Raw genomic sequence first — 14,484 nt, 5'->3', positions numbered from 1 at the left:
AGACACGACCAGCTCTGGAGAAAGGAGGCTTCCAGGTGCTCAGACACATGGACTTGCCCAAAATCACACTTCTGGTACTGATGAGGAGGGTATCTGCTCGCAGTGCTCGAGGCAGCCAAGGCTGAGTGTTCCTGCAGCCTGAACCTTGCTCAGTTTGTTCTCTAGAGCTGCAGTCCTACGGCAACCTCTGCTCACAGCACCTTCAAGCCAGCTGCCACCAAAAGGCAGCTCTGTGCCTGGACAAACCTGGACAGCAAACCGCTCCTTGTACTCTGTGGGACACAGGAAGGAGCTGCTGGGTTGTGACTAACTCATCCAACACTACATACAGGTAGATTCCTCTGCCCCCTTGAGCTTCCTGTGCCAGCTGAGATACCTCACTTAAATAAGAAGTAAAAAAATAAATAAACCACTTGCATGCACGCACGTTTTGCAGGCTTGCTCTGGGCGGCCAGGGGATGGATGCTGGTCACATCAGAAGAGAGCTCCCTCCGGCCAGCCAGGACCGCGCAACGCCACGGCTTCAGTCCTGCTTCTCACCCCAACTCTGCGCTCACTCAGTTTCCAAAGACGAAACCGTGAAAGTTTTCTAACTTCTATGCCCTACTTTTACGTTAAGGTGACATCTAATCTACTTTTAGTTTGCTTGTTTCCAACAGGTATTACATCCTTGCACTCACCTTAAGGCATCCTGGGTGTATTATTTCATTACAAATGGAGCATTCCATTAGCATGAGATTAAACTTGCTCTCCTCCTCTTCCACAGTGTCCTCTTTCCCAGCTTCTCCACACACCAGACATACAGCAGTATGAGGCAACACCGGCTGTTTACACATATCAGAAGGAAGTCTTGATCAGGGCACATAAGACATATGGGAACAGAAGAATTCAAAATGCATTTACAGTATTTTCATTCCAAAGAGAAGATAACTAGGGCTTAATTGTGCAAACTGCTGAAGGCTCCGTCCCAGCGCATCAACAAAGGCAAGAAAAACTGGTAACTGGGGCTGGGTACCCAGACCAAGCATCGCAGGACGTGTTGAGGGAATCAAAGTGCCCTCCCTCTAGCAACATTAATCCACGGGGCATTGCAGGGATGAAAGCATTGGGTTTTTTTTGTGTGGGTCCCTTGGATCTGTGAGCTGACATAGACATTGGCACGTGTGTCACTTTTCTACCGTAGAATGGGAGGCAAAAGAAGCAACCTGGAACATCACCGTTCACATCCGTGAAGCTTCACAGTCTGCCTGGCAATTTGGCAGCGCCCCTGTTTTACAGGCAGGGCAGGCAGATGTTGTGGGACCCAACCCAGCCCTCACAGCAAGCCCACGACAGACCCAGAACAGACCTTTTGCTGACTGATAGCCTACTACAGGAGGCCCTGCTCCCAAAGCATTGCAAAAAGCACTGCACAGGCACTTAAAGAGAGAATTCCTCTTCCAGAAGTGTCACAAGTGGGAAGCTCTGTGTTTTTTTTTCCTATCTTTTGCTGAAGCAGAAAGAGAACTGCAGCATCTCTTATATCCATCACCCAAGTCAAAGCACTGAATGCCAGTCTAATTAAAAAGCTACCTTAGTGCTAATGAGGAACAAACTTCTTGTTTCCTGCAATAAGGTACAAGCCATTACAAGAAATAAACGGAAGATCCTTGTAAGAAGCTGGCTATAATGTGAAATGGAATCGATCAGGTTGCAACTCCCTAACTATTAGGTAGTTGGAAGCAGAGATGTGGCTTTTCATGGCAAGGCTCTCTCATTTATGGAGCAAATAAAGACTGGAAGTGAAAAACTGCACACTGAATCAAATCTCTGCAGCAACAGCCCATCCTTCAGGAAGTTTCAGACAGGGGAAAAACTAACTATGGTAAACCAATACAGAGCACAGCGTGCTGCCCCACGCACCAGCATCAGATATGGCAACGCTTTTCTGCTTTCTCATGCCAGTACTTACCCACAAGTCCCTTTTCAAAGCATTTTGCAAATGTTATTGAATTCCCAGCCTTCCTCCATGCACACAAGAGGAATCCCCAGGATCCCACTCTGCCAGCAGGTAAACCAGAGGAAAGCTAAGAGCTGTGACAGCTCTGTCCGCCTGTTCTGTCCCATCTCCCACACGACACCTATTTATATCCACCCCCGAGGAACAAACAGCCCAGAAGCAGTACAACTTTTCTTGCTGGGAGTAAGGGTGTCTCGGGAACCTCCTCTGTGCCCCACCTAGCTCTGTCCCACTGCCGGAGTGAACAGCAGCTCTGCTGTCACAACCTGACCTCCCAGCACAGAGCCCCCCACTTCCTTCAGACCTACTCGACACAGCAGCAAGTGTCCCAGGCCCTCCTCCTTCCTCCCTTGATTGAAGCAGTGATGCAGAGGAGTTTCCTGTTCTCTGAACGGCAGTGCTGGCTCTCTAAAGGCTTCTGAGTTTAATGAAAGCCTGCGCCTAGTTAATATCGGCAGTGTTATTAACCAGAGGAAGGCACAGTCCCAGAACTGTGGGGATCATTACTTCCACAGAGCCTCGCTTTGGTGGTTTCCTTTAGCTGGGAGCTGTTGGATGCGTACCACAATATATTACTGCTGCGATTGTTAGAGAACATAATGAACAAGAGTAAAGACAATTGGATTGCCTATAGAAACGGAAGGCACCATTAAAAACTGCAACGGTTCAACTTGTTAATTTACTGCGCTCTCGCTGTTCTAAGGAAGTTTGCAATATTCCCACCGTTACTCACACCACCGAGACCTCACAAAGAGCAGACATCCCTTAAGCACATGCACAGGTGGGACAAGGAAGCAAAGTGTCTCGACTACAGAGCCGTGTCTTCTAAACACGGCTCCTGGAAATAAACCTGCAGGTAACAACTGGAAACTACTTCTTCACAAGAAAAGAGGGGATGAGAAGATGACTGCACACAGCCAGGAGAGAACCCAGCTCCTCTCCTCCACAAGGCCCAGCCTGTGTGAAGACTGAAACACCTTACTATGAAAACCTCCTTCTACAGGCAGGATGAGGAAGCACACTGCAGCCCTAATGTAATCCCTCCACTAAAAAGGCAGCATGATTTCACTAGTTCTTCTCCCTGGAGAATGATAAATTCTTCATCCATGCTGTTCGATTCATGCCACACTCCAGGAAATCAAGTGTTCAAAGAAAAGACACTTGAGCTGCAAAAGCACTCTGAGGAAAGGTAGATAGATATTCTGTGCACTTTACTAAAAGATCCAGGAGAGCTGAATCCAATCCTCTGTCAAGAGCACCGCATGGCTTAGAGCAGGACACAGCGTGGGCTACCAGGAGCAACTACTGGAAACCTTGAGTGCGAATCAGTTTGTAAAACCTGACCCGAGCCATTTAATAATGCCACCACATCAGGATTAGAGAAAAAAATGTAAGTGAAAGGAACTGTAACAAGACTGAATCAAGAGTTACTGAGAAATCAGGATAGATGGTGTAATTCAGTTATGAATAAACAACATTCCTTCCCTTAAAAACAAAATAAACAAAAAACAACGCACAAAAAAAATAAGAAAACAAAACCAAACCAAAACAAAACCTTCAACAACACTACACAAAAGGCCTTCCCAAAGAATTATGAGAAAGCCAAAGCTAATTTTTCCTCTTCAACGAGAGCACTGTGGACAAAAGGCCTGAGGAGCTCAGTGACAGTCGATATGAAAGCAATGATTCAGAACTTCATGGAAGACTAATCTGTCAATACGTGTTAAACACAAAGCTATCACTTACAACTCAAGAAGCTTCTAAGAAACACATCACAATAGCCCAGGAAACTGCCTTTGACTACCACTTGCCCTGTTCTGACACTCATCGCATCCCCCAACAGCCATTTCCAGTCCCTGAGGAAGAGAAGGCCCCAGGATGGATGGCTCTTTGGCTCTTCTCCATCAGACCCACCTTGTACACTTAGGTAAATGGCAAATTAATTGAAATTCGGACCTCAAGTAGCCTCTGGTCACCAGTGCCAAAGTCTTGGGTGATGCCAAAGACTTTTGCACATCTTGAGGTGGTCAAGCAGCTAAGGTGGTAAAGATTGTTGCAAGGTGGCTTTTATTAGAAATTTCAGAGGCCCAAACCACAGAGGCCTCTTCAAATTTGAACGATAACTTCCCGCTCTCTCTTCTCCCCACAATCCCAGAATTTCAGTGTCATTTGAGTGCCAATTTCTGGCGAATTGATGACCTCCACATCTACCTTCTATACTACTGAGAACAAAAGTCACGTCACTGAGCTTTAGGCTCAGTCCCACACCTTGTCACCAGGAGAGGAAGCTGAAGGAAAGAAATCTCCGAACGAGCTGTACCAGCAGGTGCACTTACTGCGATACACTGCCTCATAATGCAGGACTGTTTCATCCTGCCAGGCCCCCCGAACTTCTTCATGTCCTTGCAGAAGTGACACTCGCCGCACTCTGTCCGCAGACACGCCTCGCACTTGCGGCATCGCGTCCTCCTCCGGCGGGCTCCAGCGGTCGTCCGGTTAGCTGCGAGCTTCACCGCAGAGGCAGCGCCCAGCTTCCCTTTGGGCCGTCCGACCGCCCTGTTCTGAAAGAGCCAGACACACAAAGTTAGTTGCACATCCCACGGAACACCTGAGCTACAGAAAGTCCTTGGGCTGGAGCCGTACACGGCGCAGACGTAAAGCTGGCAGATGTATCAGCCATACGCAGATGGCTAATACCCAGCAGATGCACGCAATCACTCTTAGAGCTAAAGGAATTCTGTCACCTTTAGAGGGAAAGATGAATTGTAAAAAGACAAAGAAACCTAGGCGCAAGTGAGAGATGCCAAATCTATCGTAAACCCAACACAACAGGAGGGCACTGAGAAACTATTTATGCACAACTCAATGCAGGACTGAGCCCCAAGTGATGTTCTTGGCTTAGGTCAAAGGTAAGACCTGTGCCAGCACAGAGCTCTGGGCTAGGGAGCTCCTAGGACTATGCTCAGGTTAAGTCAGGTCTACTTTCCTCCTTCAGAAGAGTCCAAGGAGGCAGCAAAAGTAATTCTGAGGCTAGATACAGCAGGGAAACATTCTGCAACAATAGCTCAAGTCACAGCAGTCTCCCTAAAAGAAAAGCACAAACTGCTGCCAAGTGACAAACCAGGAAATAAACCACAAATCCTGCAAAACCCCTTCCAGAACAGCTCCCCTCCTATCCAACACTAACAAGTGCTCAAAACCAGAGTACTAACTGATGCTGTGCAAAGGCTAAAAAGGGCATCCCAGGTCTAGATTTCAATGACCTTTGAGGCAGAAGCTAAAGGAACATGAAAAGATTTTAAATGATGAGGTTAACTGCAACATATTCACTCTGGATATCTGAATTTCATGTTCTAATGAGAAACTCCCTGTTCAGCACAATAACACAAGCCAAACATCGCCAAGCACAGTGTCATCATACGGGGTAATTAGCCACTGATTGGTGTGGCTTTCTTACTACTGACAACTTTCACCATAAAGATGACAGTGACAGGACTGCAGAGCTCATCTGGTTTAGTATTTGCACAACTCCTCCACTTTCGGTGCCCCTCAGCACACAGAGGCCAGACTTAACCAGTTTCACTTTCTGTTTGTGCTGAATTCTGGGCAGTCACCGAGGCAGCAGGAGGTTGGCTACAGAAAGCCACGCGCAATTTCCACCGCAGCTTTTAAAAGAAAGAGCTACAGACACATTGGGCTTGGTACTGCCAAAGCTTTCAAGTGTCCTGCTGTATGGTAACCCTGACAAAAAGGCATGTGGGTGAGCATTTGACCTTCCTCCCATCCATCCCAGGAAGCCCCCAGTGACTTAGGACACAGCAGAGCAGCAAGGAGCTGCACCTCTCTGCCTCTTCTCCCACAGACCCACTGTTGTAACCGAGGTGGGAGAAAGCATTACTCAGCTGACGACGTTACACGGATTCCTGCGAGTTTTTAATTACGCTCCTCCACAGCAGTTTCTGTTCTCCTCGCAAGCTGAATCCCGCTGTGCTCTGTGAACGCAGAGAGGTGTAGCTTCCCATCGGAAACTGCACTAGACACAGCTTTCAGATCAATTTCAGACACTCTAAAGAATAAATATTTGCCTTTTAGACCAACATTGCAGCCTCTCAAGGCTAAAGTCGGCTCTGGCAGGACTGGCTTAGCACCTAGATAAGAGATAATTTCCTTCCTCGGCATGAATCACCCCTCCACTCTCTCTATTACAACCTCCTTCCACCAGCAGAGGAAATGAGAAAAACGAACCGAAGGGAGTAAGTTCAACTGAAACACATTCAGCAACCCGGGCAGCTCCCGTCTGCCGACAGCACGTGGAAGGTTCTGCGTTAGCCCAGCTCCTTCCCACTAGGTTTGAACACGATTAAGTTTTTTAAGAGGGCAAACAGCAGTTACAATGCCATCAGCACGGTCTTTTTTTTTAAAGGCAATCTCTAGAAAGGAAACTTCAAACTCGGTGCTTTTCCCAGCCCAAAGGCAACTCCTGATTTTGCCACAGTGGCACGACCCAAGCCCCAGTTCTGGTGACCGTGTCTTGAGCACAAGGACACCAGGAAGGTTCAAGTGGTGGAAAGGCATCGCTGAACGCAGAAATGGAGAATCCTGATTAAAAAATACAAATAAAAGAAAGAAGCAGGCAGGTGAAGCTGTAAGGACAAGTGGGAAGCCAGAGCACACCACACAACTCAGAGTTCCTCGTAAATCACCACCACGCAGCGGAAAGCAGCCACGCAGAGCTCTGACCCCACTGAACGTAACGGATCTGTGCCCGGCCCTCTTCACTGCTCTTCAGGAAACCCAAGCCACTGGACCAGCTGGGGTTGTGCTCACTTACCAACCCACCAGCCTCGATCCTCCCCCGTTTCCTACCAGGATGTCCCAATCCCAGCCAGCAGGGCTGGAGAGGCCCAGCAGGAATTCCCACTCGTATCCAGTTTCAAGGGGCTCGAATGCGGTCGCTTTATAAACCTCAACAGAAGAAAAGCTGGCCTGTGGGTTGCTCTCCCAGAGAAGTGCTGGGATTCAAGGGGGGTAGAAGGAGCCTCCAACACGACTTGGGGTTTATTTAGCATGTGGCAGCCAGCCAGATGAATTCCAGGTCGATGCTAGGGAAGAGATGCTGCAGGACCCCCAGCTCAGCCTGCAGGCTCATGGTACAGCAGCCAGGTAGTTAACCTGGTGGAGATTTCCTTCTCAGGGGCTGCCCAGCTCAGCACCCTCCCAGGATGACTCCATGGAGCTGTCCTGCAGCCACCACTGTCAGCTGTCCCAAAGAGAAGGCTTCCACCATACCTGAAGAGAATTTTTTTCCCCTATTCATACAAAAAACACCAGAGGGTCAAGGCAGAGCTGCCTGAACTGCTACCAAAAGCAGTCCCGTGTTCTCTGGCACCTCTGCAGAACCTGCCCGCACCTCTCTGGCCACAGAAGAGCCTCCAGAAGAGGGGCAGAAGGATGCTGAGGCGACGCCGAGCTCTCTCCCAGGCTCCTAACAAAGGCTCTGCAAGCAGCTCCCAAAACCTATTAGGATTAATAGACTAAATACCTACTTCTGTTACACTGAGACCTAGAAAGCTGGTGGACTGGCACTACCCTCTAAAATAACCCTGTGTTAACAGGGCATTCTGCTGGCTTTTTCCCCATATTATCACTATGAAACACACAAAGGTAACCACACCAACCAAAATTTAAATGCTCAGAGCTTGCTCCTGCACCAAACACAGCACAACCCGCGCGACACCTGGGTACTGCACGCAAATTTTAGCCATCGGATGCAATACACTGAACTCCACACTCTGTCTGCAACAGAATCACAGCTTTGGTGTTTACAGCAACACGCTTCTGACCTTCACAGCTGCAAAGAATAACTCAAAAGATCTCAGATTAGCAAAAAAATACCAAATCAAACTTTGGAGACAACTCTTCAAGAGCTATCAGCTGTAAATGCATCGCTAAGTGGGTGCTGATGTTCCCCAACTGCTATCCCAGCGCTGACCGGGCTCTGCTGGAGTTGTCACCAGGCAATTTTGCATACAAACGCCTCTGCTCTGGAGAGGAACATCAGCTGACAGCCTGAGCCAGTCCGGGAGGAGTCCTGGCCTGCCCTAAAAGCAAGGCTGATGAAGCCTGTAGCCCAGAAACAAGCTCTTCTACAAGCGGGCATGGGTCCTGCTCCACCACCCAGCTTCAGCAACCTGCCTGCTGCTGCCAGCAGCACCGCACCACGACTTCATCCTGAGCGCCTCCAGAAACATCCAAGGGCACTTGCAGTGCCCTTCTGACACCCTGAAGCACTTCACTTCCTACCCAAGTATGATCTGTACAGCTTACGTATCCCACTGCGTAAATCTCTCCAAGAACAGACATCTCACAGCTGTGGTTTTCACTGCTCCGAGGTGCTGTGCCACATAAACGTATCCCTTTCGCTCCCAAGACCGGGATGATTTCCTGCTGTAGCATGTGACAGATTCCAGTTATGCCGACCAAATCCATGCAACAATATTAGCAACAAAAGAGAGGAGGACCTGGGGCTTGAGGGGCACCAGTCCTCTGTGTAGACCCCTGTAAGGCGCTGCATCCCGATGCAATTCCTTCAACTGTTACAAACCCTAGCCAGAGGAAGGAGGAAGAACGGACAGGGTGATGTGGCTGCAAGCATTCGGTGGTGACAAGGAGGAAGCTAGTGTAAGGCAGCAAAAATCAGGCTGATGGCCAGTAACATCCTTAAAAGCCACACGAAGTGAAGAGCACAAGCCAACGCCACAGACTCGATGCATCTGACTCCAGCCTATCTGCCCCAAAGTGTACACGTGCTAACTCAGATCTCTGTTTTCTGCTGGTGGCGATGCTCACATCACCCATACGTTCCTGCCAGGTGGAGGTGGCCGACAAGACAGGTTTTGGCCCAAGCCCAGCAGTAAGGGGCACATCGGGGTAAGGGAAACCAGGGGAACTTCTTCGTTCCCAACCAAGTGGGAAAGTTTCTACCTTGCAGGTCCATCTACACGTAAGTAATACTCCACCAGCTCTTCTGCCAACACAGCGACGTTGTGCAGGGCGTGATAAGCCGGCACGTCAGTGCCAAACCAAGTGCCCCCATTTATTTTCCTCTGGTGGTGAGGAGGCAGAAGTTAGGCCTGGAGGGTGAAATAAGACACATTGGCAAAAACATGTGTTTGTAGATAAGCCGCATCCAAAGTAGGAGCTTTTAAAAAGAAAGGCACCAGGAAGCTACACAAAGCTAGGGCACATCACACAAACACAACTTCTCATCTTTGGAAGAAATTCCACTACCACCGCCCGGGAGCGTTTTTCACAGTCCGGTTATGCACGCAGCTTTTGTGGGACCAACCATCGGGGTTGGCCCAACAAAAACCATCACGCTTCTTCCCCCAGCAGGCAGGACACACGCCTGGCACGCACCTTCCCAAGCCCTGCTGCCAGCATCGGCTGCCACTTCAGCGTGGTAAATCCTATCTGTGCTCCTCCTGGAGCACACGGCGAGCTTTACCTGCTCGGTCCAGAAATGGAGTAGGGGAAGGGGAGAGGCTGAAGGCCAACATCAGAAGAAAGTGACTGATAAAAGCCACTGTGCTACCCACATATGGGAGCCGTGCCGTTCAGGTACACGTGGAGAGTTATAGTTTCACCTGCTAGGTGCCACGCCACCCACGGAATTAAGCAAAGGCTTAACGAAGTTACTCCTCCAAGACCCGGCTGAGGTTCCTGGGTGGTGCAGCCCCGTCTCTCTTGATGCTTCCACGCTGGATCTGCCACCAAGGGGAGCACCCGGGGCACTCCGCTGTCCCCCAGGCCCAGCTCCTGCAGCTCTGCTTTCTTGGGGAAATTATAAAGAAAAGCACAGTAAAGCTGGTAGGGATGAGAGGGGTTTCGGAGGGCAGACTCAACGCCCGGCCTACGTACCAACTGGTCCCTAAAAGCACATTATGAGGTGGTTTCAAAGAGCAAAACACTTCGAGTTACAAACAAAAACATTGAGTTTATGTTTAAATTGCGGACACATGCTTAATTCTATCCCTGGTGCATTTTTAATTGCTTAGGCAGTTCTTAGAGAGCAAAAGGCGCGACCTAGAACACACGTTCCGGATTATTTTTCACCGATTACTTCATAAATTCAAAAAGTTTATTCTCCTTCCCCCCCAGAGGGAAAGGGAGCCCTTCAGAGAATAAAACCCTGGGCGAAGTGATAAAACTTCTCTTTCCATTTCCCCACGCATCCTCCCCTTTATTCCCCATCCCTGGGAAGGCAGCGAGGAGGCTGTGCCCGGAGCCGCGGCCAGGTAACCGGGCTCAGCACTCCCGAAGTCGCGCGGCGATTTGAGGCGTTTCGTGAGGTAAAAAAATACCCGAATTGGCTCCGAAGAGCCTCGATGGGGTACTAGAAGCCGCGGGCCCCCCCCACCCTGAGGCGGAGCGGGGCGCGGGGCCCTCACGGAGCTGCCCCGCGGCCCGGCCCGGCCCGGCCCCGCCGGGGGCTCCCGCTCCGCTCCTGCTCCTCCCGGGGCCGCCGCCACGCCCGGAGCCGCCGCCGGGTGCCCGGGGCCGTGCGGAGCCGAGCCGGGCCCGCTGCCGGCCCCACATTGTTCCCCCGGCCCGGCCCGGCCTCCTCCTCCTCCTCCTCCTCCTCCTCTCCTCTCCCCTTCCCTTCCCGCTGCAAACTTCGCCCGCCCGCTCCGGACCTGCTCCGGCTCCGGTCCCGGCTCCGGTCCCGGTTCGGGCTCGGGCTCCGGTTCCGACTCGTAGTCCTCCTCGTCGGCGCTTCCAGACATGGCCATGGCTCATGGTGGGCCCAGGCGGAGCCGAGCTGACATGGCTGGAGCGGCGCTGCTGGCGGAGCCCCGCTCCCCGCACACACACACACACATGCAGGAGGAGGAGGAGGAGGTGGAGGAGGAGGAGGAGGAGGAGGAAGGGGGGGGCCGTGCATATTCATGCCAGGCAGCCAGGAAGGGGCTGGCCCTGGCGGCACGGCCAATCGCGGCCCGCTCGCACAAAGCCGGCCTGCGGGGACAGCGGGGACAGAGGGGGCACCCCCGGCACCCCCCCGGTTCTCCCCCTTTTTTTCCTTCCCTAGCAGCGGGGCCCTGCCTGGCTGAGCCGGGCCGAGCCGGGCCGAGCAGCGCTGCACGGGCTGAGAGGGAGACAAAGGAACCGGGCTGGGAACGGCTCCGGGCACCCCCACACGGAGCTGGGATTTTGGGGATGCTGCCCCTGAACCCCTGCACACCTGGCCCTGCACAACTCAGAGGGGCCCAGGGGAATAAAGGCCCCTCTGGGGGGTGAGATGGGCACGGGGGGGTGCTGCTGGGGAGCCCCAGGACAGCGCCTCGGATGCAGGAGGCACGGTGGAGGGCGTGCTGCTGGGGGGCAAGGCAGGCAGGCCTGAAGCAGGGTGCTGAGAATTGGGTTTCCCATCGCGCCGCTGGGCCTGCTGCTTGCAGGGGAAGTCCCGCTTCCATGCAAGTTGGTAGGATTTCGCCTCTGGCTCCGACGCCCACAACGCAGAATTAAAGATGAGATTAAATATTTGCATGTGCCGAGCAACCGAGAAGCCATACAGCAGCAGATCCAATGGTCTTCGCGGCAGGATTTTTGCCAAACAAGTTGCGGCTCGGTTCCCTGGGCTGCAGCACCACGTGGCCGCACCGGGCCGGCAGTGGCCCGGCAGAAGAGGCAGCAACAGGCAGGAGCTGGCACACGAGCGGCAATGCTGCCTTGTGCCTTTGCCCCTCAGAGCCTCACCTCCCAGGTTTAAGCAACAAAGTTCAGCCCAGCTTTAAACACAGTTACAGGTGACTGCTGGAAAAGCCAAGCGAATCGTGTCATTACATCCCTTCCTTACTGTGAATGCATTAAAGATCCATTTCTTGTTTGCACATCTGTCCTCTTGCCAAATCAAGCTCCCATTATGGGTAAGTGATGGTATTCTCCCAAACCCTGCTTGCTGCGATGCCAGGAGCGAGGCCTTTACGTGCAGCCCATGGTGCGGCTCTCCAGCGTGCCATGGGCTACATTCAGCCCATCTCCTCAGGTTTCTCTCTCCCCCATTGTGCTCGTACACAACCCAGAGCGGGAGCAGATGAAAGCTGAGGCACGCAAGGCATGTGCCTAAGGCCTTGGCTTTCAGAAGCACAAGGTAGGATCAGAATCCAACATTTTCTGGAGGAGAGAGGGAAGGGGGGATGCGTTTCCCGCTAGAGGCCTACAAAGGAGAGCTTATAGGTACGAAGCGAGGATAACCGACATGCTTACCGCAGTGTTTGTGGTTCGAGCAGTCGGCCTCCAGCAGGGGCAGGAGAACAGATAACATCGGGAAGGATATGCTGGGTCCTACACCTGGGTCCTACACCTGCCCGGGGCAGGCCAAGCCTCCAGCCCAGGCTCAGGTTCCACTCCAGGCTCCCCACTCCACGTTTAGCTCCACAATCCAGACAGGAGAAAAAATAACTCGTGCCATCCCCCAAGGACAATCCACCGGTCACACCGCAGTGAAATGTTATTCACAGCAAATTAAATCATGACATAGATCCTCCTCCTCTCACCTGCGACAAGCCCCAGCACTGGTGATACTGGCGTTAGCCCACCTGGGCTGCAGCAGGTCGCATCGAGCCGCGCTCCCCAGCCACCCGCGAGCGTGTTCCAGTCTGCCACTTGCAACAGCAACACAACTGACAAATTAGCTCTAATTACGAGGCCTGCGTTAACCACTGAAGACGCACGCGCCAAGATCTCAGAGTGATTTTCAAATGCTAGGTAAACTTTGCAGAGCTGGCATTAAAAAAAAAAAAAAAAGAAAGCGGATAGGATACGACATAAAATAGCAAATTGGGAATCGGTGGGGGGGGAAAAACACTGCAACAAAATGAACTTTTCCGATTGTAATTGCTCTCTGAAAATCTCATCTTGTACAAGAGCAGCTAAGCATTCAAAGATATATTTAATACACAGAAAGAACTATTAAAAGAGCATTTTCCAGCTTGATCCTTTCGGCTTGTCTACTCTGGAGAACACTAAATTACAACAAATAGTGAGCAACCCTTGTGTGAACTGTTCTAGCAGTGCACATTTCACTGTCCCGCTACGGTTTACAGCAGTTCAGAAAACAAAACAAGCAGTACCAACCCTAGCCATGCCTGTACTGGTGTAACTGTGCCCGTACTTCATCTTTGTGTGATGTAATTTGCGTGATGTAATAAGGAATAAATAACATCCTAGACTGAACCGCTGAACTAGCCTTAACAGAAACGGCATGAAAACAGCCAGTACTTCCTATTCTGAACTGTTGTGTTGATTGTGTCCCTCCTGAAGTCCCACGTAAGTCTCATCAATACCACCATCTCCACAGAAATCAATTACACTGTCACCAACTGAGACAATAAACCTCAAGTGAAGAATAAACAGCAGGAGGAGGTGAGTGCCAAACAACCGGATTTCATTCTCATGCAAATACCCTTTAGTAAAACCAAGATGGGGATGGACGGACGGACTACAACCTGCACTGTATGTGCTTGCTCTCGAGCATCTCTGCTACCAACAGATTTCAGCTGTTGCTATCTGTGCTCAGTGCTAAACAGCACCCGTGTGTCCGTATTATACACGGAAGTTTATGATTCTACGATTCCCAAGTTGAGGTGAACAAGTTTTCAATACAATACAAATATACCGTTGATTTGAACCTTCTTTTGAAGCTTTCTATGTTTCTTTATAGACTAATTGTATTTTGCTGATAGTAGAAAAATATTTAAGAGAAAACAGATTAGGAAAAAAAAAAACACATGCAGAATTGGTTTATATGCAAGTTCTTGGAAAAAAGATCTCGTGATTTGCGCTTGTGCTACTTTCTGGAGGCCAGTAGGTATGTTTTTGAAAAACAAACCCATTGAGATGCTTACAAGTCAGCTTCTTGACCTGTATCAGAATAAGAAAGTTACCCAATAGCTTTCTAAGGATCATTATTTTGGTGCAAGTGTCCATTCGTATGATATATGATCCTAACTGTTGGGCCTGGTCAAATTTCATAACGCTTTTCTCAAGAGTTCTGGCCAATACTTCAGTCATATTCTCAACACTGTCAGAAACAATCTGGCAACCTTTTGTCTTCAACTATCCATCTCGTGTCTTGATCTTACTACTTCCCACTATTTATTTTATCTGAACTATGACATAAGAGTAGTCATCAGATGCCCTGAGTATCCATTGCAATCTCTTTAATAAACCATCCGATTGATCAACCTGAGATCAAATAAAGTAACTCAAGATGAAATAATCTATTGATTGCTCCCTCCACATAATGCCTCCTGCACGTACTTTCTACCCAGTCAGTGTCCAACACATGAGAAGCAAAGAAGGCAAGGGCTGTACGACTCTCTTGAAGACTGACAACCTTGGGCTATTACAGGGTAGCTGAGGAGCAACACACGAAACAACAGGAGCCCAGACAGAACGTGCTGGTGGCAACTCATGTGCTC

At 50.5% G+C, this 14,484-nt stretch overlaps 1 protein-coding gene across 20 annotated transcripts in view; it reads right to left on the bottom strand.

Moving 5' to 3' along the window:
• Positions 1-14,484, bottom strand: part of KDM2B (lysine demethylase 2B) — a 101,359-nt gene that overhangs the window by 13,212 nt on the left and 73,663 nt on the right. For 16 of the 20 annotated variants that reach the window (XM_068653937.1, XM_068653938.1, XM_068653954.1 and 13 more), the window contains 2 exons: positions 4,336-4,560; positions 681-824 (listed from right to left, as the gene is read on the bottom strand). In XM_068653937.1, the coding sequence (XP_068510038.1) occupies positions 681-824; positions 4,336-4,560 (369 nt within the window). The remainder of the gene's footprint in view (positions 1-680; positions 825-4,335; positions 4,561-14,484) is intronic. The other 4 variants (XM_068653940.1, XM_068653941.1, XM_068653945.1 and 1 more) reach the window with 1 other exon arrangement.

The sequence above is a fragment of the Anas acuta genome, chromosome 17 (genome assembly GCF_963932015.1).
Source record: "Anas acuta chromosome 17, bAnaAcu1.1, whole genome shotgun sequence".
In the NCBI taxonomy this organism is placed as follows: Eukaryota; Metazoa; Chordata; class Aves; order Anseriformes; family Anatidae; genus Anas; species Anas acuta.
The sequence above is the reverse complement of the archived record's forward strand: the minus strand, read 5'-3'. Positions and strand labels throughout refer to the sequence as shown.